The following is a 23,927-nucleotide window of genomic DNA, read 5'->3' on the forward strand; positions in this document are numbered from 1 at the left end:
CCGAATTCCGTCAAGCTACGCCAAAATAACCCCAATGCACAGGGTTTTTTGCAATGTTCTAGGGGGCGCTACAGAGCCATTTTTCTCCATTTATGGACAAAAACTCTACCGAAGATGGACAGTTACAGGCTTGATGTCCCTGGCAAATTTGGTAATTTTTCGAGCACTTTGACATATATTCGATTAAAACACCTCATTTTTGCTTTTTAATTTTTAACTAGGTGGCGCTATACATGAAATGACTGGTTATGGTATGGGTTGACATGGCCCCTTGACCAGTGGTGGAATGTAACAAAGTATTTTTACTTCGTTACTGAACTTTGTTACATTTTTACGTATTTGTACTTTACTTAAGTAAAAATAATACTTTTTTACTTTTACTTAGTTACATTTTGCAGCTATTATCTATACTTTTACTCCGCTACATTTCTACAATATGTGTCGTTATTCGTTACATTTTATGAACACAGTTTCGCCAAACTGTTGGCTACACAAAAATATGGATTGCATTGCTTTAGGACGTTTCAACCAATCAGGTGGCTCTATCAGCTCCAATGACAGCAGCCAAATACGGCAGCAGCACTACGGTAGCCTTGGCTGTTTTGCTTAAACATTCGACAAACAGCCTGACTAACAAACAACTTTTCAGCATGGATTCAGAGTCAGCCTCATCTGAGGACATGTTCAAGTTCAGAGGCCCCAAGAATAACTCGTGGAGGTTTCAGTGCGTTTCCTGTCTACCTCAAAAAAGGAGTTGCTAGACTTCAAAATTCGCCTTTAAATTTGGAGAAACAGGTCGACTTATGCAGAGTTCTTGCTATGCTAAGTTAATGTCTATGACTTTTGCATATCGTATGCGGTTACTGACATGTTTCTATACTGTTATCTAGCCAAATACATGTTGACGTACAGCCAGGGATTAAAATTAACTTTTTTCACCACCGTCCCGGAACCGTCCCGAAAATCATTTTCAACCGTCCCGAAACGTCCCGGAACCGTCCCGAAACGTCCCGGAACCGTCCCGAGTTTTATGAAAAAAAAAAAAAACTAAATTCGGTGCAAATTAATTCAAACAATGAATTCCATTAAGATTATACAAGAATAAAAACTGCTGCTGGCAATAGATTTAAAATCCAAAACTGTTTATTAAAACTCTCTCAATTGGTTTGGGTAATTTCTTAAAACTGAGATGACATTCCTATTCCTGCATCCCATTTAATACAAGAATATGTCTTTTTCCACTCAGGAAGGAACTTCCTTTTTAATTTAATTTTAATATTTTCTTTTCATAAATATGTATTAAATTATTCCCCATAGTCCATTCTCTTGATTTCATAGCTTTCAGCGTTGTTTATTTATGTTACAGCTTTCATCCAATCATATTTCAGCTATCATGTGTTACCAGGCTAATAGAAATCTTCCCTGAGGCCTTCAGAATTGAACGTGACACGTAAACCTTTGATTGGATACTGAGGCAGACAGGTTCAGTGCTTCAGTGCTCAGTTTAGTTGGCTAATGTGAAAACGACGTAGGCTACATCGGTTGCAATGCTTATTATGCTAGTTGTTTCAGTTGGTAAGACTAAATATAATTACATTAACCAACTCAAATAAACTAGTTTACACCAACTTGATAATTCCATACAATTGATACAATTACAACGCCATTTTCAAGACGGAACTTTCAAGAAAAACTGGATATCGTGAGGATAGGAAGTTTAATGAAACTGCTTTGCAGGTGGGACAACGCGATGTTTAGTGGACAAACTTGTTAAAGCTCACTACTTTCGGTGGACTGAATACAACTTTGTAGACTAATCCCTGAAAATCGCCTTTTATTTTTAAGTTGTGACAGTAATATCCAAGCGATCATATAACTGAGAGTTTACTACTCTTGATGTATTGTTAATACGGGTGTATTGATTTGAAATGCTCCGGAAATATTAATTAAGTCTGTTGTACTCGACTATGTTAAGGTGATGCAATGCTCACTTATACTACCTTTCTGTATAAATATATAGTTCGAGAGCCATGCCGTCATAATGTATTAAGAGGTGGATTCACTCAGTTTAACATCGTGTAGGACATCGCTGAAGGCCTAGTCGTGAAATGCACGGACCGCCACTGTTGTCACTAATAGAACACAAACGTGATGCGCGAGTCCATTTCAAGTCAAGTCAGATTTATTGTCAGTGTCTAATGTCTTCATTCAAGGACATTGAAATTGCGTTTCTTTTCCGTTTAAATGAGTTGCAAGTGCAATAAAAAACGGGCTGAAATTCTTGTCGTCCCAAATTAAATTGTTGATCGTCCCAATGACAATTTAATACGGCCCCGGGACGACGGGACGACGTTAATTTTAATCCCTGGTACAGCAATAGCATCAATATAACACGATTTTACCTTGATTATTTATTTAACGTAGTGGTAAGATAAAGCTGGTAGTTTAGTAATGTCAAGCTAATGTGAAGATTTGCCTTTTTTATTGACTGGTTATTGCCTGGCATGCAAACTTAATGCCTAGTCTTGGGTTACTCAATATGTTTTTTTTTTCCTTTTCTGCAATCAATAGAGCATTAAACTCTGCATTGACCAGTTTAACAACTCCATTTTTTCATGTTTCATATTTCCATTTTACACGTTTACAATTAAATAAAAGATAAAAAGATATGAAATGTTGTCTTTATAGGTTTGGCTTAATGGTATTAACTTTGCAAATAATCCCTGGTAGATAAATTGTCATCCGCAGAATTGTAAGATAGAGTGTGAACAGTATTACAGACAATAGGCCCAATAAGTACACCAACCTTTCCAATTAACAAATGTTGTTGCTTATAATTATTACTAGTAGTGACATCTGTAGAGGCATTTATTACCAGTCGCTATTTCTTTATCAAAATGGCACAGCCTAGTCATTGAGAGACAACCCATTGTGTGAGTACTTTTACTTTTACTTTTAAAGTAAATTTAAAAGTGAGTACTTTTTACTTTTTACTTAAGTAGGATTGTTGAAGTAGTACTTTTATTTTTACTTCTACTTTCATTTTCCTGGGTACTTGTACTTTTACTTAAGTACTAAACGTCAGTACTTCTTCCATCACTGCCCTTGACACAAACATACAAGAACAATTTGGAACTCCAAGGCCCTACGGTTCTCGGGATATTCGAAGAAAACTGTGTCGCGCCACCTACAGGCCAGTTGGTGTATACTCATATAAATCAATTTATTGCATGCCCCCCCGTGAACGGAATTCCACAAAACTTACCGTGCAGTCAGAAGGTGTCATAATGATCCCACACCTCCGATTTCGTGCAGTTCTGACCTTGTCAACTTACAATTAAAATGTTGTAAAAAACACTCCATTTTTGCTTTTTCATTTGTAACTAGGTGGCGCTATACATGAAATAAGTGGTAGTGGAATGGTTGACGTGGCCTCTTAAGACCAACATACAAAAAAAATGTGGTCTTCCTAAGCCCTACGGTTTTCGACTTATTCACAGAAAACTGAATCGCCCCACCCTCTTTAAAAGGGGTCCAGTCCGACTGGGGTGCAACGGATCAAAACGAAAATCAGTGGTTTCACGCTAATCTAGTAAGGCTACCTGCCCACTAAATTTCGTGCACCCCGGTGTTTCAGTGTCCCGGAAATCGTTGACAGAAAATCGGCAAACAGAAAAAAGCTGTCGCGCGGCGGTCATAATAACAGGATATAGTGTCTGCTGTGACAATGATGACATGCTAATGTCAGTAATTTCACAGAGGATTCAATTGGAGTATTGCCCGTGTTTGCAGAATAACTTACAAGCGGCTAAATTGATTTGCTCAAATGAAAAGCTGTGCTCTTCTTCACTCTGGCCTAATGAAACCTAAATGCACGTCTGAAGATTTTCATTTCACCAGACCAGTACAACTGTGTTTTATCTGGACGTTTTTTTTTTTTACTATTACCCTATTAGCCAGTAATAGCCATTGTGCCATTTTGCCATAACTTAGTTTTAAAGATTCGGATGATATAATATAATATTTTAGATTCGAAAACATCAGAACAAAACTGACTTTTGCATTTTGTATCAGGCAGTTTCTGTGTGATGTGTAAGATGGTATTTGAATGAAATACTAATAAAATGTCAAAATATTCTGGTTCTATAGATGTATTTTATAAAAGGAGCTCTTAGAGGTTATATCTTGCTGTGGTGTTGGGGGATTTAAATACAGCCAACACTGCCCAAAGAGTTTTTGGGGCAGTGATGGATTGTTCAGCTTTTACAAGGTGAACTTGTGGTACCCTTTTTACCACCCCTGTGTCCTTACAACCACTGCATCACTACGTTTTCATGTTTGTACCTTTAAGGAGGTCAGGTTTTTTGTTACTTTTTTGTTATCCTTTTCCTCTCTAACCCTTCCCCCCTTGATTGTATCGGGTGTTATGCATAGAAATCCATAAATCTGATGTAATCCCGGTTTACACAACATCAGGTTATCAGCACACCTCTATGTTAAACCTTGATAGTACACACACATACATACACACACACACACACACACACACACACACACACACACACACACAGATTAGAGGAACCTGTGAAATGTCAGAGGGTTACAGTTATCATACAGGATTTAAAAATACAATTTTGTATGATAGAACTCCTGTGTTTAATCCTTTCTTGTAGGATTTGTTTGATGAAATAAGTCTAGATAATAATAATAATAAAAAAAATCACCTCACTGTCAGTGTAAGTGTGAATTATGGGCCTTGTTGGTGCTGGATAGCCTAAATAGCTTTAAAGGAATAATATGTAGTTTTTGCTGTAAAGAATATTGAAAGATTACATTTTTAGCTCTGTCATTGCTCTTCTACCATGAAAATGTGAACAACAAAACATTAGGAAACACTGTCTTTCCACTGTGCCTTTGCAGCATTATGGCATGGTCTTAAAACATGTTGTTGTCAGCAAAAAATAGCTATTAAACCTTTAATCTGAATCACACCAGCTTGTGAAAGTTGTGATAAATGGCACACTCTGACTGCCAGTGGGATCTCCAGTCAAAGAGAATCAAGGGAAAGCAGACCGGTTGTTCAATGATGCCCATTGCTTGCACGTTTGGTGGATAGGTCAAATCTCCACTTCACTAATGGTGGTTATGTAGGACCTGAATGACTTGAAAGGCCATTGCCCTAATGGCCTGTATTTAACTGTGAACACACTCTCTCTCTCTAGCCTGTATATAGCTGTGGATGTCCCTTTTTTTCTTTTCTTGATCTCTCGACCAGTCTCTCTCTCACTCCCTTGCTCTCAGGAAGAAAGACAAGGTCTGCGTGGGTCCCTCGGGCTACAGACAGAAATTAGACTTCTCCCTTGATTCCAGCTCACTCCATGAATAGATCCACTTTGATTTCACCTCTCTCATTAGCCATGCCTCTCCGTGCTGCGCTGTGAAGCTCCAGCAAACGCGGTGCAAGATTGCTTCTTTTCTGCTGAAAACACTCACGCTTAACCCATAAGAACCCGGACCCATTTCTCCTTAAAGGAAAATTATGGGGGATATAAAACAGACCAATTGGACCACAATTCTACCACCTTTTGTCAAAGATCTGCAATGTGACATATATATTACATTGGGCGTTTATGGTAAATGTATTCCTCATTTGAAAATAAATCAGCTTGACAGATTTTTGCTTAGTAACACAGATTTGCCTTTTTATTTGCATTTACACAACATATATCAACATTTTAGGTCTGCTGGTTAGGTTTAACAACAATAAAAAAAGAGAGATTTGTTTAACAACACAAAAATGTGCAAACTGAATAAAAAATAAATTGGACTGCCTCATATTGGAGGTCTACTCAACATGCTACTGTAGCTGTTCAAAACTGAGCAACAGACTTATGTAATGCACTTCAGAAAACATGAACATAGTGCAAAAGATTGTAAGAAACAAAACTAGCCTAGGCCAAATGGTAACATTTGAAACAATTTTGTTCCTCAGTGAAGCAAAGACGCACATCACATTTCTCACAGAGGGTGGTGGTTGCATTGATTTTGCAGTATTTGAAAAACAGCCACACTTGTCACACTTCAGAGGCCAGTGTGCAACTTGGTCAGTGCGGACATTACTTGGGACTCCAACACGAACTCTCTTGGGTGGTGGTGGTGGTGGTGGAGATACGTTGTTAAGTGTCGAACGACCCCTTCTTAAAAGCAAAAGGACCAGGCTAGTGGCAACCTCTTCCTGGAAGCTCCTCTGTTTCAGTGGCTTTTGGAAACCAAAAAGTAGCCTACATTCACGGCGATAAATCAACCATGCATTGACTAGGCCTAACATGATGGTTTGCCAGAACAGGTACAGGTACCACCTTCGCGACCTCATGTGGTACTTGTACCTTGCAACGCATGCATCAAGGAGGTCTATCCCCCCCATGAAGGTGTTGTACTCCTTCACAATGTGGGGCCTGCTGATCTCCACAAAAGCTCTCTGTGCTTTGCACCAGTGTCGAGCTTTGTCTTGAGGCTCGACTGCACAGTAGGAGGATATCAGGGTGAAACACTTGTTATCATACCACTTCACAATGACCATGGTTTCCTCTCTTTCCACCCTGGCATCAACTGATCCTCTGCCTCTCTTGGCAAGACTTTTTTCATCTTCAAGCTGACAACCAGCCAAACGATTGCTACGGATAGTACCTACAAAATAGATCTGTCACTGCAGAAGCTTTAACACCAGTTCTGCTGAAGAAAATAAGTTGTCCGCAAAAACCTTGTAGTTCTGTTCTGATGGGAGTGCTTCACACAGCTTGACCACAACGTCACCTCCCATGCCAAGTACGGTTCTTCTCCCAGTGCCACCTTCATAGACCTCAAAATCATTGAGGATTCCTGACGAAGAGCAGCAGCCCCAAATCTTCAATCCCCAAGGGTGGGGCTTGCCCTTCACATACTGCCTTATTGGGCTGTGTGTCCCTCTGAAAGACACCATTTGCTCATACACAGAGTTGTGCTCCTCTGGGGTGATAGCTAGGCATTGTTTGCAAAACCTGTCAAGCCATGGGCGGATCTTCCAGCACTTATCGTCGACTTGCCTGTTTGACAAATCAGTGTTGTCAGTGAAATGTAGAGATGTCAGTAGGGTCTGAAAACGGTTGCTGACATTTTTTCAGCCACCATGGGTCACCTTGTGTCATTTTCCCAGTAGGCCCGATTTCCGGACATTTGGCAAAGACCCATGCGCAGGTAGAGGCCAGTCAATACTTCCAGTTCTTTAACAGTGGTGTTAACATTGCTGAGACTATCAGATTTTTGTACACTGAACAAATTTGTTTGTTCCTTCAGTAACTCAAGCATTTCTACTGTTATGAACTGTCTGAAATACTCCAGGGGAGTGTGAAGATTATCTGGAAGTGTGACACTCTGTCCTTTGAAAGTGCACTCAGGGGGTTCAAAAGGCTTCTTTCTCCAAGAAAATTGTTTCTTTCCTTGGATGGTGGTATTTTGCTGCTCTGGGTTTATGTTTGGTGGTGGTACTACTTCACTTGACTCACTACTTTCTGAGTCATCAGACCCACTTTACTCATCACTCTCCATGTCTTTGTTGCTGTCTTTGTGGCTGGGAGTGTAATCAGGGTCTTCAGGGTCTTCTGAGCTACCTTCACATCCCTCAAACTCACTGATGAACACCCAGTGATGATCTCCAGTACACCCTGAACACTGTATCGTTTCTTGCTATTCATACTACAAAAAAATGCAATTACATTCAAATAGGACCAACAAAATTCTGTTTGTATGTTGTATTTACCAAGAAAAGTGTCTCAGCTAAAGCAAAGGTGCAATTTCAGTACAGATATGCAAAAGTTGTTTCATAATACATTTTATGATATTTTAGTTAATTTGACATTTATTTTTTATGTTTACATTGGTTAAAAATATGTTTGAGTTGAACAACAGAAAAAGTATTATTTAAAATATTTGAATCAGCTTAATATATTGAGCAGTTCATTACCATTTTGCTTATTGTGACTTATTGTATATATGTCACATGGCATTTCAGTTACGAATTACAGATTCTTTTTGGCACTGTTTTGACGTCCTTTCTAAAGAGCCAATCAGCGCTTTTGGCAGATTTTCTAACACGCCAATCAACACATTGTATCCTGAACTGACTAGCCAATCACATTAGCTTGCTGGCAACTGCTGAGAGAGTTGAGTGAAACGGTGTGTGCAGGCAGCAGTCACGGAACAGACACCGAGAAATGGCACAAGTAAGAAGGCCGATATTTGGAGTTGTTAATAAGTCAGTCACAGTCAGTGGTTTTCACTCCACACTTCGTTCGACCTGTTTCTCAGTTCCTTGTCGTTGTATGAAAGATATTATGATCTGCTTTGGTAGCTAACGAAAGCTAACGTTACCATTTTTGTGCCCGATTGCCTATTCACATTTAATTAAGTTAACCATGAACAGTATTCATATGACCCATTATCACGATGAGAACATTTAGCAGACAGACTGCCATTGTCTTGTTCTCCAGACACATGCAGAGGTGGTGGTGGGGGTATAACGTTAAGTGCATATGCATCCTCAACAACTGGATAATGACCAGCCTGATTTCAAAACCACCTTGCAATGACATTTTCCTTTCTTTTCATGGCACTTTGGGGTAGCCTATTTGTAACCTTTTTCTGAAGTCCTTGAAAATGCTTTATTGTGTATTTTTTGTGGAAGCGAGTTTTATAGCGTCTCAGTGGAAGAGATATATGAGGCAGCAAGCTGGAGTTCTGGCCACACTTTCATTAGATTCTATTTGTTAGATGTGGCTGAGACCAATTTCTTAGTTACAATGCGTTCTGCAGCCAAGCGATCTCTGAATCGCCAGAGCCTAAGAATAACTAAATAGTACAGGTATTCATCAGCTCTTACGTGGTAGAAGGCAGTGAACAGAGCCCTAAACGTTGACAGTTTAGTGTGGTATTAGAAAGTACTCTACAGGCTGGCGATCTCCTTATTCCCAGAGCCAGAGGAGAGTTACGAGTGTTATGTGTTCGTCAGTTTCTACATGGTAGAATGCAGTGAACAAAGACCTAAACGGTGACAGTTTAGTGGTGTATTAAAAATAACTCTGTAGGCTGACGATCTCCGAATCTCCAGAGCCTGCGGAGCGCTACCAGTTTTGTGCCGAGGAAAACGACACGTTGCTCGCATGCAGAGCCCATGTCAAGCACAGTAAACGTATTCCACCAAGCACTGCATTCCCACATGAGTGTCATAACCACTGCCCCTTTGGGCCAGACATAAGGCATGCTTGTGTAACTTCCCCCACGGCGTTCGTACACCCAATTGTATTCAAACCATGCGGGGGAAACCCCAGATCCCTCCCTAGGCAGAGCGGTGGCAGATCCAGGTACTATTGAATAATGAGCGGGCTAGGTCCCGACACTTTCAACTATCGCTGATTGGCTAGTCAGTACAGGATACAATGTGTTGATTGGCGCTTTAGAAAATCTGCCAAAAGCGCTGATTGGCTCTTTAGAAAGGACGTCAAAACAGTGCCAAAAAGAATCTGTAATTAGTGTGCTTGCCCGAAGGGAAGCACAGTATTGTTCTTCATAAGTTTTCTTTATTTATTCTCCCCGTTTTTCTTGCAGCTAACTACGCCTCGCCCGTTTGAGATAGAGACGCCGTTCAAACACCGAAACGTCCGGCCTGATCCGGTGCAACCTGCTATATCTTTTCGTGGCAGTACTCCTTGTCACTCCTTTTTTATTCCTCTTTTTTCATCCCCTTTTTCCCCCATAGACTTGCATGGCAGAACTGTGGGGCATTATGACATCATAATAGGCTCATTAAACTGGCTTGCACCTGTGCTTCACTGACACCTGCGCCAAGGAACCTATTCTCTCTGTTCCTCTCCATTCAACTGTATAACTAGGAATATTAAGAGACACCTTCCATACCAGGGCTCTACAGTGCGAGTATTTCACTCGCATAAATAGGTACGTGCGAACTTGAAAAACTTGTATTCCCACTACCGTAACGTTAGCTATCCTAGCTGTGTTAAGCAGTGCTATCCTAGCTGTGTTAAGCAGCTGTAATATCTGAGTACGGGGCTAAAGGCTAACTAACACTACGTAACGGGAGTATCCACTGGCAGTTTCAGCTAGCCGTAACGGGGGATCATTTTTTTAAATTACAGTGCATCAAATGCCCTGTATTGTTATTCCTAGGCTTCTTCTTCTTCTTCTTATTCTTCTCACCTTTTTCTGCGATTAATTCAGCCCGAACCGCTTAACGTAGAAACATTCAAACTTTGTCGCGTAGGTCTTGTAAAGGACACTTATGCTATGTATTTTTCACTTTTCTAAACTCTATACTTTTTAAGATATTAAATAAAAACGAATCTAAATTTTCCCATTGACTTACATTGGGCCATTATGACATCATAATAGGTCTTTAAACTGGCTTGCACCTGTGCTTCACTGACACCTGCGCCAAATCAAAGGAACCTCTTCTCTGTCCCTCTCAATTGACCCTTCCACGACCACTCCCCCAAAACGGTAACTGATCAATCATAGCATAGCAACGGGAACTAAGCTCGGGACCTCAGTCAAGCGAGCCATTTTGATGAATGGAAGTCAATGAGAGAGACGTCTTCTCGAGAAGAGAAAATGAAACGTTGCGCTTATGGAGTGTGTAATTCTGACAGCCGATATCCAAAAAGGCTGGAGGGAGGGGTAACAAGACCCAGAGAGAGAAATGCCTGCTGTGGATCAAACAATGTGGACGACCCCCCCCCCCATCAGCTGAATGTCAGTAATGTAAACAAGCACCTACGTTTGTTGCACCTACGTTTGATGTCGCTAAAATCTGCCCACTGCATCGAAAACTTGAGAAAACCCTTGCTTAAAATACTATTCAATTCTTGTTTGCGTAGCGGCGACTGTTTAGATAATTGAATTGTCATATTTGTCATGCTCTTGTTGTGTCTTTGTGTGTTGATGTCAATTTTATATATCTAAACAAACTGCTGCTGGAGAGCACCAAACTGTTTTTCGTTGTGTACTACAATGACAATTAAACTCCTTGAATCCCTGAATCCTTGAATCCTTGAATAAATATAGCTGGAATGAACTAGCCTTAGCATTTGACTGTCTACAAACACGGCATGTAATGTCTTGGTTGTAGCCTCATAAGCATATTGCAGACCCCTTTGCCTGCTTCGATCTGAGATCTTGCCGTTTTTCCAAAAATTGCTTGTGATTTCTTTGGGTAGAGCTGAAATTGACACGGTTGAAAACATGTTCCCACGCCATTCATACCAATGCTGAGAACCTGGGAAACGTGAATGCTTGACTGATATAGCAAACGTTGCTAAGGGGGGAGGAGTTTTTCGGAAGGGTCAATTTAACTGTAACTAGGAACATTAAGACACCTTCCATTCTCTACTTTTTTTTCTCTCCATCTCTCCATCTTTCTCTCTATCCCTCTCAGTCTACTTTCTCTCACACTCAATCTCTCTTCTTCACTCCATTTTTATCTCCTTTTTTCAATATTTTCACTCTCTTTTTCTCTTTCACTCTTCTTTCCTTCTTCCACTCTTCTTTCCTTCTTTCATTTTTCTTTCCTTTCTTCACTCTCCTTTCTTATTTCCTTCTTTCACTCTTCTTTCCTTTCTTCTCTCCTTCTTCAACTATTATTTCCTTCTTTCCTTTCTTCTTTCCTTCTTCCACTCTTCTTTCCTTTCTTCTTTCCTTCTTTCACTCTTCTTTCTTTTCTTCTTCCTTTCCTCACTTTTGCATTTCATGCACTGGTATTTCCTTCAGGAAATGCATTTTCTAGTTCAAGTTGTGAAGTAAACCTGTGAAGTAATTCATGAATTTAGTTGTGTGAATATAGTGAGCTAAGGCTTGTATTCCTACCACAAACGTGAGCTATCCTAGCTGTACGGGGCTATGCAAAAGTAGCTTATACTGAAAGAATGGTTAACTTGCTCACCAGTTTATTTTGTTGCTAATGTGGTTGGAGAGGATTAAGCGTGACCGATAGCGCGAGTTAACATTAACCCGTGTCCTGGGAGTAATGATTCATGAGAGAGCTTGAATCATTAGGTTAACTGTAACATGAGCTATCCTAGCTGTACGGGGCTATGCAAAAGTAGCTTATACTGAAAGAATGGTTAACTTGTTAGCTCAACAGTTTATTTTGTTGCTAATGTGGTTGGAGAGGATTAAGCGTGACCGACAGCGTGAGTTAACATTAACCCGTGTCCTGGGAGTAATGATTCATGAGAGACCTTGAATCATTAGGTTAACTGAAAAACGTTTGAGGATGTACCTGGACACAGCATAGCTGTTGTAGTGTGCTCAGTTTTCGAAAACTAGACTGAAACTAAGAAGGATAACTATGACTAAATGTGACTAAAATAGCTGCCAAAATGAACACTGAGATAGGGGACCCCTTAATCTGCAATTCATGGTTGCTAGCTCTAATCAGATGTACTAACTAGGCTTATAAGAGAAGACTAACTTTTTATGCCATCGAACACCAATAACTACAACTTATTTGACAGACTATAAGCCAATGTGATACACGTGCTCTCTAGCTATACAGTAAAAGTGTTGCTTACGTTAGATACTAGACCTACAGTGTAACTCTAACTGCATTAAGTCTAACATATAGGCCTATCTTACAATAAACTTTAAGTAAAGCTGGCTATGTAACCGCATTCATTCCAATATTGTTGCAGAGATGTTTCCTTTTACCAAGATAACAATTTCAACAATTCACACACTAGACCCTTTCACAATAAACAAGCAAACAAACAAACAAAAACAGAACAACAAAGATACCCTCATATGTCTAAACGTCAGTGGAGCCAAAATATAATGGTTGAGCTTGGTCCCACTACACTGATTGAGTAGATGTAAATACATGTTAATTCATAGGCACTTGTTCTCTCCTTCATGGCCGCAACAGAGCAAGCACACTCGCAGTTTGTTCACGAAACGCATTCTAGTTCGTAACTGAAATCCGTAATTCGAATTTGAAATCCGTATCCTTAATTCGTAACTGAAATCTGCAGATAGATTTTGAAAGTGAAGATAGTTTTTGAAAGTGTAGATAGTTTTTGAAAGTGTAGATACATTTCGTATTTGAAATCCGTATCCGTATCCGTATCCGTATCCTTAATTCGTAACTGAAATCTGCAGATACATTTTGAAAGCGAAGATAGTTTTTGAAAGTGTAGATAGTTTTTGAAAGTGTACGTAGATACATTTCGTATTAGAAATCCGTATCTGTAAATAGATTTTGAAAGTGAAGATAGTTTTTGATAGTGGAGATACATTTCGTATTTGAAATCCGTATCTGTAGATAGGTTTTGAAAGTGTAGATGGTTTCACAGATACAAAATCTATATTACAGATACAAAATCTATATTACAGATACAAAATCTTTATGGCATTGATTTGATTCCATACAGAACAGATTAAATGTAATATAGGACATGTTGTTAATGCAACATAATTGTTAAATGGGTTGAAACTTACCTTTAATAACAAAAACAAGCTATTTAAAATGAAGCAGTTCTGTCATGTGTGATGACCATGCATCCCACCATTTTGTAAATGTTGTCATGGGGACACAGACAAACAAATTGTCACTTGACTGTAACATGGTGTACAGTAGATGTCACTCATGAGTTAAAGTCAAGGATAAAGCTGTATAAGGAACTTTCCAGAACATTAAAAGGGTTAGTGACACCTATGTCACCATGGGTTCTTGGGGAATGTCACCCATCCTTTACGCAACTGTTGCATGTACTCAATAAGCTTGGCATTCAAGAAAACGTGATGCGTCTCCATATGCCGCAATAGTTTTGAGGGCTTTATGGCTTAAGTTGACAGTAATGTTAAACACACGAAGCACAGTGGTACCTCCTCTCCTGCTCTGTCTGTCATCATTGTAAATCTGTATTTGATGTATTCCTCATTGTATTTTCTTTTTTGACTTTGTTTCCCTGTATCCTGCAAAGGTGTGGCTTTGTGGGTAGCCTGTCCTTGTCCCTCTATCATGGCATCCTGTCCCTCTGTCATGGCAGCCTGTCTCTCTCCTCATTGAAAAACGATCCATTGGTGCTTCTGACCAGCTAACTCGACGGTAGAATGAAATGTTAGCTAAGAACAATAGATAACTTTAGTCGTTCACCAAAAGTATTACTTTTTCGACTAAACTTTAAAAGTACTCGTAGGCCATCCTTAACTGCAGATGCTTGTCAACTATGTTATGAATAATATGAGTATGGTGTGACGTTAGGAACACAATGCATTAACATCAGCAAAGCACAGGCTATCATAGACTTGACAGTTGCAAGGCTACACGATATTTAAGAGTAATCTGGAAATGTGTTGAAATATCAAAGCAAATGTATAAAAAATGAAAAAACCCAATGGTGATTTGCTCATGTTGCTCATGTTGCGGACCCCCTGCAATGCCGCTGCGGACCCCCGGTCGAAAACCCCTGGATTACAAGACATGTGTATATAACACAGTATGCTAGTAAGAAATACAATTAAGCTTTTTAAAGGGATTGTGTCTGATGTATGAACGTGGGGATTTATCTATAACTAGTAAGACATTATAACTGTGCTTTCATGTTCTGTCATCACAACTGAGGTTTTCCTTTGGGCAAAATGTCTTTTCATCTGAAAATATATTTTAAAAAGTATACAAATTGATGTAATGTTTAGATTTGGTATGTATGGCAAGTCAATGGGGTAGGCTGATACTGCTCTGTGCTTGGAAATATCCAGCACTCTCCTCTTGGGGGAAAAACCACTAAATCTTGAACTCTACTCATGTCAGGCCACAGCTGTGCATCAGGTGAAACTCCAATCATGGAGTTAAATGGTTTGTTGTTGTCTTGTTCTGTTTCCTTTAGGGATCTCTGAGAGAGCAATCAGGAAGAGCCTGCTTAAAAGAATAACATGCGTGTTGTGGAGACTATCGCTCAGGTTTCTCTAATGAAGTATTTAACGGACCCAGAATTGGAGAGAAAGACCAGACAGAATAAATGACCTCAAAATCGATTTTTCACACCTTCCTGCAATCAACCTACCTCCTCCATCCATAAAAAAGAGGTAGGAATGGGAACAAATTAAGGGCAGATGATCGCCTCCAATAATGATGGATTAGGAAACCCATCAATGGGAGAAAGAAGATTAATCTGGGTCGGTTTTCCTGATTTCCTGCTGTCCACAGGGACAGAGGAAGCCCTGTCACTTTTAGTCTGCCAGTAGCATCCAATGTCCACCTACAAGCTCACAAACCATTTCCGATTGATTGTGTGTGACCTTTTGTGAGTTTGCCAAGATGTAAATTAGAACAAACAGCCACCTTGTGAACAGTGCAGAGAAGGGGAGAAAGAAAGAAATGTTCCAGAGCACGAATTTACAGCTTGAACATTTGAACTCCACCCTTTAAGCAATCAGCGGTCCTTTAGCTGAGATGGCCCTTGTCTGCCTGATGTCTGAGTGTGTGTCTGCATCATGCATATTCAGAACTCTAATTGGCCTTTTCTCTGTTATGAGTAATTTGCTGGCTTCCTGATTCGAATTGGCTAGCTTTATTGGGGTCTGTCTGTGACATTCTGGTCAGAGACAGAGGCAAAACCTCTGGGCTCAGATGGTTTCTGCTTTTGTCTTGAGAAGAAGTTTTTTGAACATTACAAAGTAATACAAAACACAAGGTGTCATACTGTTAGTACTTGGGTAGGATTATGTTTGTTGGAAGGGTATTACATTTTAGAAAAGCTTAAGTTATAGGAAAAACAATTGCAATTTTGACATTTTTTAACCAGAAATAAGTCTGGTCTCGGAACCTAACCAGATGCATTCTGTCTATTGTGGGCTAACATCGTAGACATATAAACCAAATACACCTATTTAGTATGTCCTTAGTCTGACAGTGGGCCTTCTCTCTCCAATTGCTATGAATGACTTCATACATAAAATGCCGATTGGACATTTGCTACAGCCTGCCTCCTTTGCCCGAAAGTTAGTATTGATGCCTGCTTAAAATTGGTCTCTCTGATGCAATCAACTTTTCAATCATTTTCCTAACCACAAGAGGAGTCGTTTAATTTACATCACATTAACTATGCACCATGGAACTGAACACCATGTCCCACTGCTGCCTCAATACCAGCTGACTAGATCTGTCCCAGCATCAGCCCTTTTCTGTGAGTTGGTTTCACTGTCCAATTATCCTCATATTCAGCCCTGCAGGTAAAATCCTCCTAAATGTCTCTCTGTTTTTGTGTTGGGAGCGTGGCACAACTTTCCCCCCCCCGGGAGCGCCACCAGAGACTTGGCACTGCCAGGGACACTTCTTAAAGTATTATTATCAGAAAAACCCCGGGCGAAACAAGGAAAGGAGAATGAAAGCACGGCGCGCTGAATGCCATCGCTCATGTCCTCACCTCGCCTTGGCACGGTGGCGCCCGTCTGAGGGGTAGGGGCCGAAGGGATGCCATCATTAATAGTGTGACAGGCAGTAGCAGCTAATGGATGCTTTGTTTGGCAGCTCACTCGGGCACAATGCACCTGCCTCTGTTCTTTCGAGACAGGCATGAGCGCTACTGTTTCCCCTCTCCGATAGAGAGAAGGGTCGGAAAAGGGCCAGTCATTATCTGAACCCTGTTTGCTCCAGACTAAAAGCTCATGGTGTGAAGGGTTGTGTGGTGCTGGGTTGTGTTGTGCTGGGTTGTGTCGTGCTGGGTTGTGTTGTGTCGTGCTGGGTTGTGTCGTGCTGGGTTGTGCTGTGCTGGGTTGTGTCGTGCTGGGTTGTGTTGTGCTGGGTTGTGCTGTGCTGGGTTGTGTCGTGCTGGGTTGTGTCGTGCTGGGTTGTGTCGTGCTGGGTTGTGTCGTGCTGGGTTGTGTCGTGCTGGGTTGTGTCGTGCTGGGTTGTGTTGTGCTGGGTTGTGCTGTGTTGGGCTGGGTTGTGCTGTGTTGTGCTGGGCTGGGTTGTGCTGTGTTGGGCTGGGTTGTGTTGTGTTGTGCTGGGCTGTGTTGTGCTGGGTTGAGTTGTGTTGTGTCAAACTACGCACTGTTGTGATGTGTGAGGTTGTGTGAGGTTGTGTTATGTTGTATCGAGTTGTGTTTCGTTGTGCTGTGTTGTATCTAGTTGTGTTATGTTGCTTGGCACAATGTTGTTCCAAGGTAACTTATTTAGACAGAAGTACATTTATTTGGTGTGACTGCAACTTTCTGTTCGGCTGAATCTGGATGCCAAATCATAACACTGCCTTTCAAGGTCTACCCATATCGTTATATTCTCAATATCTTCTGATGATTTGAAAGTGATGAACCAATGCTGTGATAATGTATGTCTCACATGAGGTTTGAAAACCTTGTCTTCTTCTGCACATTCATCTTTGCAAGAAGGCCGTACTGCTTTCTTTCCCAAGGTGCATTTCACTCTGTATCTATTATCACCTTGCTGGAGATCCCTGTAGGGATGATGAGAAGAGCATGAATCCCTTGTCTGGGGAGGAAAAGCAATACATCAAGAGGGTTTATGACTTGTGTCTTAAGTGTTTGTTGCGAATACTATTTTTTTTAGAATGCTGAAAGATATCTCTATCCAGGTTTTCTTGAGTGAGTTATTCAGAGGCTGAAGTGTCTTTAGATGTGACTGAACATATGATTTACTCTGAGCTGAGAAGAGGGAATGATAAACACTGAGTGATGGGGAGACAGTACAGCATGTAGCTCCTGCCCCTCGAAAAATAAGAGCAGGTGGAGCAAGGGAAGCTTGGCTATATCCAAACAAGATAAAACATTGCGCACCCACACATCGAGGCAGCCGTCCGCTGGGCCATCATGAATCGGAGATAATATTTTAATATTTTTTTACTTTTTTATATATGTTTTATATATTTAATTTTATATATTGTTTTTCACATGTGTAGTTCTTATTATGTTTTTATGTTAATTGTCTGCACCAATATGCCAAAATTGTGTAGGTGTAAACTTACTTGGCAATAAATACAATTCTGATTCTGATTCCAAATCCGTCAACTACAGGCAAGGCAGAGCGGTCTCCTCCAAGTTTCCTCATTTTGGTAACACCGGTGTCGAACCCTTGATTATGAGACTGACATTACCATGGCAAGGCAGCTCTGCCAGCTTTGCCAGTTTCCTCGGTTTGGTAACACCGAAGTCGAACCCTTCATTATAAGACTGAAATAACCATGTCATACACAAACCATAGCAGATGTTCAGAACATTATTCAGATATTTAACAATGTGAGGTACCAACAATTATCCATACTTGTATTGATATGTATTGAATCATGCCATTATTGTTTAATGTATCTAACATAGGCTACAGTACCATCCAAAACGCTGTGAGCTGTTGTGACAGTTTCCGGTGCTAGAATGCATCATTTGACAAAGTTACGTCACTTCTATGTCACTCACATTTGTTGACAAAAGGAGACAAATAAAGTACTGGTGGTCCGTGGATGTGGTTAAACCTAGCGGCCGCCTCAGCATGTGGCCATTTAGAAAAAATGACTTGAATAGCATTTGTATGAAGCCCGCGACAGGCGGCTAGGGAGTTTGCAATCTCGCCTCCTCCCAGGAGTCCCCAGGGCTTTGGAGCCAACAGCGTGTGCCCTACCTGTCAGCTTCTCTATGCTCCCAAGGCACTGGAAATCAATGGAGAGTACATTTAAAAGGGGCTGATGGGTAGACTGCTTTGGAGTGTGAGAGTCTTGGGTACAGAGGAACAAAGAGAGACAAAGTGTGTTTTAATGGAACTCCAAAGTGACACAGAGCTTGGCGCCTTGTTAGAGGAACCTCTTCTTTTTTCAACAGGAGTTTTAAGATCCCGGGTAGAAAATGAATGCCATTTTTGGTTCGTTAACTGTATTTCAAAACCCACTGAGGTTAAAGACACACCTGTCCTTTGGATTGTGTCCTCCACTGTGTGTGTGTGTGTGTGTGTCTTTGTGTATGTGCCTGTCTGTGTGCGTGTGTTTGTCTGTCTGCGTTTTCCTGAGTGTGTTTTTTTTTGGGAGCAGTGAGGCAAATCCATAATTAATATGCAGCAGAACTGCCACATCTCTCTGTCCTCTCTTGCAAATAATCGGGGAACATTTGGAGATGCCGACAGTCGCTTCTCGTGCAGTAATAGGATACCATTACTTTAGCGCAGCCAGCGTGAAGGCTCTGTGGCTTTTATCGGAGGAGAGATTGAGCTTCTTTGTCTGTTGTTGTCAATGAATCACATTCCTCTGGAATACTTACGTTTTAGCTGAGAGCGCATTAAGGGTGACAATGTCATCATGTGTATCGGTGAATCGGCTGAGTGGCACACAGCCCTGCTCCTGACTTGCTCCAGAGTTTCTTCACTGGTGGATTGGGTGTGATTTCAGAATATCTATCTGCTCGACCCGTATTGTAAATCATCGCACTGTGTCCAACTACATTGTATTGCTCCATGTGCTCTGTTGCTGAAACGCAAATCCTGTGGATGTGTTGTCATAACAAACTGAACTCTGCGATTCAGTTTCTCGATTTCAATCTGCAACATCCGTTCCTGCTCCGCTCTCTCCCAGTCACTCTATGTGCAGACATGCTGACAAGATGCCCCTTCAACATGCCATGTCTCTGTGCCCGCCTGTACCCGACAGGCATGCCAATAAACCGGCTGGCACCTGCCTGCCCACTCCTCTTTCTCCACCTCTGCAGATGTCTCCGGGCGAGGAGCTGGCATGAAGGCACAGAGGGAAGCTTTGTTTCCCGCGCTGCCTGAGCCTGGGTGACACAGATAGCCTTCCCTATCTTCCTGCACTCACTCTCCCACCTGTAAGCGACTCTTTCACAGTGTATAACCCCCCCCCATGTAATTGAATTACAGAGCACAATTACTGAGCTGCCCAAACCGCTAACAGGTTATTGCGTTGCGGCAAACAGAGGAAGGAGGGGAGGGGGGTTGAATGGGAGGCTTTTAAAAAGATGCCCCTCGGCAGGGGAATGTATAAGGGCTTGTCCTTTAGATTGTATCTAATGCCTCTCTTTTTGTTCCCCTCTTCCTGCTTTGTGTCTCCATTCATTCATTCTCATCTCTTTTCTGTGGCATTTTTTCTCACTTCCACACATGCTATCAAACTCTTTTCCACTTCTCTTCGTCTCTTTCTTGTTTTCTCTCTCTCGCCCTGTCTCTCTCTCTCTCTCTCTCTCTCTATCTGTCTCTCTCTCTCTCTCTCTCTCTCCCTGTCTCCCTGTCTCTTCCCATGTGTCTACTCTCTCTGTTGTCAACCTGTTCTCTGTCCAGTTACGGAGACATGGTGCCCAAGACGATTGCGGGGAAGATTTTCGGCTCGATCTGCTCCCTGAGTGGGGTGCTGGTAATCGCCCTACCCGTGCCCGTCATCGTCTCCAACTTTAGCCGAATCTATCACCAGAACCAGAGAGCCGACAAGCGGCGTGCTCAGAAGGTACAGGTGAACACCTTTAACTATTAGTCGAGCGACACCATGTCCATGGGGGGTCAGGGTGAGGGGTGTGTGTGTGTGTGTGTGTGTGTGTGTCTGTCTGTATTAGCCTGTCCTATTTGTTAGCGTTATGTGTTAGAATGTCCGTGTGTATGCCACGTATGACTGAAGTAGATGTGGTGTGTTAGGCACAGATGGTAAGACTGGTGCCCCCTTGCCTGACCCTCACCCCGACCGCCCTTTGACCTCAGAGATGCCACTAACACCTGGCATGCACGGCAGAGCTGAGACCGGAATGCAAACCCCAACCGCTGGCAGCATGCCCTAGTGCCAGCGCCACCTTGTCACGTCTCTCCAATGCCACCCTGTCACATCAACTGACTAACCCCTCAGTGCCAAGCCATCATTTGCTCTGAGGATAAGCACTGCGATAACGTCGCTAGAGGCTTGATATGAGGAAGGGCTTGGAGGATACAGGTATGCTACAGGCTACCACACCTGGCTGACAGGTATGAGGTTTGACCGGGGATCAGTGTTAGACAGTGTGTAGTTCAGGTGGGCTGCATGCTCCCTGTGTCATCAGCTGGATTAACATTATCAAAGAGTGTCCTAGATCCCTTGTCCTCCTGTTAAGTGAGAAAGGGCGCAATATACAAAAGGTGTTTATCACCGTTATTATGCGTTGTACATTTTATCTGATTTTGTGTTGTGATGTTGCATGTCTTTAGTATTATGCAATTATTTATGCCATATTGCATAACGTCGGTTATACAATATTGCATAACGTCAATTGTTTTATGGTCCATTATGTAATAGTTAACTGACTATAAGAAGCTAATTAACAAATATGCTAAATATTTTTTACCTTACTAACAGTACCATACAACACATTTTAAACATTAAAACATACTAAGTAAGGCTGTTTATCAACTCCTTTCAGCTGAAACCTAAACCTGACCAAGTGTAGACTTCAAAATCTTAGCCATTTTTGTTATGACAGTCAGCAGTGTCAACAAGGGATTTGTTGATTTGCTGATGTTGGCCAATCAAATAACGATTTACAAATTACTAGGATTCAAAACAAAACATATACCTGGGATACAATAACCTCCAAGACGGACAACCTGCCCTCCGTAGTAATTGTTAGGTGTTGCAGTGGGCCTGTATTCCCCATTGACTAAATATATGTAGCACTGGATAGAGGGGAGCCCAGAATAAGTGTTGGGTTGTTCAACACCAAACGAATATATTTACCATTTATTTACCATTTTATACTGCACAAGCTTTTTTCCGCTCAATTAATATTCAAACGGCCAACTCCCCTTGCCCCATAACAGCCTTTATTAATGAAACCGTGGCTTGAGATTCCATTATTTGTTTACTGCCCGTTTTGCTAGGCTCGAATGAAATTAATTAAATTGATTGTATTGAATAATAAAACACCCTATGCGCTCCTGTTTGCCGGTCTCAGGTGTCAACACAGAGCTTGTGATATGAGAAAATCTCGTCCCATTTTTTTCATTTTTGTTTCATTGTTGTGTGTCTCAGGTTGTAGTTTTTATATTTGTGGAAAGAGCCACTGTTGCTGCAAATCCACACTTCTCTCCTTGGCTTAAAAACTCTGCAGTAAATAAACAGCGCATCCCTCCACTCCAATTCACTTCACTCACTTTCTTTAAAACAGTTGGAGCTGACCTTTCCTGCAAGACAGATAAGGATAGTGCAGAGGGCACAGTACTGATGGAAAAAGTTGAAGGAGGATGATGGATGGGAAAAACATGTAGTGTTAAAAAGACAGATGGAGAAAGAAGGAGGTTGGAAAATGAGGGAGAGAGTGAGACAGAGAGAGAGAGAGAGAGAGAGAGAGAGAGAGATTGGGGCAGAAAGACATTACTAGATAGAGGAAGATAAAGAGAGTGATAGAAGAGAATGGGGGGAGCAACATCATGCCACCCGTTAATAGCATCTACCCTCACAGCCTGACCTGTGCAACAACCTCACAGTGGGATGCTGGATAGAAAAGTCATCCACGGTCACCTTCCACCCAGTGGACTGGTGCTGGCTTTTTGCTCCGTCTCAATCCACAGGAGATGCAGTAGACCTTTGGGGGTTGAGGTACAAGCACACACTCACAAGCCAGGCCTGTATGTTTTGTGGTGCAACGATGATTGAACCCACCGAAATGGAGGTGTTTGACTTTGTAGTACACCTGCCTAAGGGGTGCGTTAATTACAGAGGGTCCGTGTACGACTGTGGCACTGGTAACCTTGTTTATTGCAGAGAAGCCGAAATGTCAAATGAATAATCTGCCTAATCATTCACCTCCACTGGGGACCATCTGCCTACACACACATACACCCGGTGCTCCGGAAATACACTTGAGTCAATGACAGAGAGAGAGAGAGAGAGGGAGGGAGGCTAGAGAGAGAGAGAGAGAGAGACTTACAGGATATCAGATCAAGTGCTCCCAAATGTCAGATCATTTCAAATACTTTGTGACCACGTTTGACACTGGCATTTGAAGAGTCTGAAAGTTGATGGTGAAATGATCAGGGGCCGTATTCACAAAGAATCTTAGGGCTAAAAGTAGCTCATAAGTGGCGAATTTAGGAGAAACTCCTAAAAATAATGGGCGTGTCAGTCTCAAATGTAGGACTCCTAATTTTTTTTACTAAGAGCAATTCACAAAATATTTTATCCCTAAAAGTAGCACCTAAGTCTAGGACAGCTTAAAACTCCTCATGAGGACTCCTAAATCACTAAGACCTATTCACAAAAAATCGTAAGATGGCTGCAGCCGACTTGGAATTGATAAAAGACATTGCTTAAACCGTGAAGGTATTAATATTGTCGTAGAATTAGCGCGGGATGCAATGACGCCTTTAAACAACGGTGTGTCCCGAAGTAAAATGTTTGGAAACATAAAGATAGCCTATTTGGCTTTGCTGAAAACGCAAATGACGACACTGGGAATCATCAGTCAGCCGTTTAATTCATCAAACTATCAACGCACTGTAGACCCCACATCATCCAACAGTTTATCCAGTTGCTTTTGGACAATCGCCAAATTACACAATATCAAAGTAAATTCCATGGCGATCGCAGGAATGTCCAGTGACAGGACACACATTACAATAATTCGTCCACCGTGGCCTGGATGTACCGATGACTCGTGCATTTCAACGGAGAGCGGTCGCAGGTTTTTGAGAATTTACCAGCTGGATGCCGCTGGGGTGACAGTGGCTATTGGTCCTGGGACCAGTAGGCTTTCGCCTAGGCTACGGTTCACGCTCGTTTCGCTTTGATCAATTAAGATTGGAGGGCTTGAAGGGCCGTATGTGCTGATATTTGAAGTGGTCAAGGGCTGGAAATATAATAGCCTAACAGTTTGCTGGGTGCTTTAATTATTACTGCCTTGATTACATGCAATTGCCA

At 41.6% G+C, this 23,927-nt stretch overlaps 1 protein-coding gene across 1 annotated transcript in view; it reads left to right on the forward strand.

Moving 5' to 3' along the window:
- The window catches only part of LOC308371532 (A-type voltage-gated potassium channel KCND3-like), a gene marked incomplete at both ends in the record, with an annotated part of 118,503 nt that overhangs the window by 80,304 nt on the left and 14,272 nt on the right, over positions 1–23,927 (forward strand). The window contains one exon of the mRNA XM_080846483.1: positions 20,333–20,501. Within this exon, the coding sequence (XP_080702609.1) occupies positions 20,333–20,501 (169 nt within the window). The remainder of the gene's footprint in view (positions 1–20,332; positions 20,502–23,927) is intronic.

This window comes from Sprattus sprattus (assembly GCF_963457725.1).
Source record: "Sprattus sprattus genome assembly, chromosome: 10".
NCBI classification, from domain to species: Eukaryota; Metazoa; Chordata; class Actinopteri; order Clupeiformes; family Clupeidae; genus Sprattus; species Sprattus sprattus.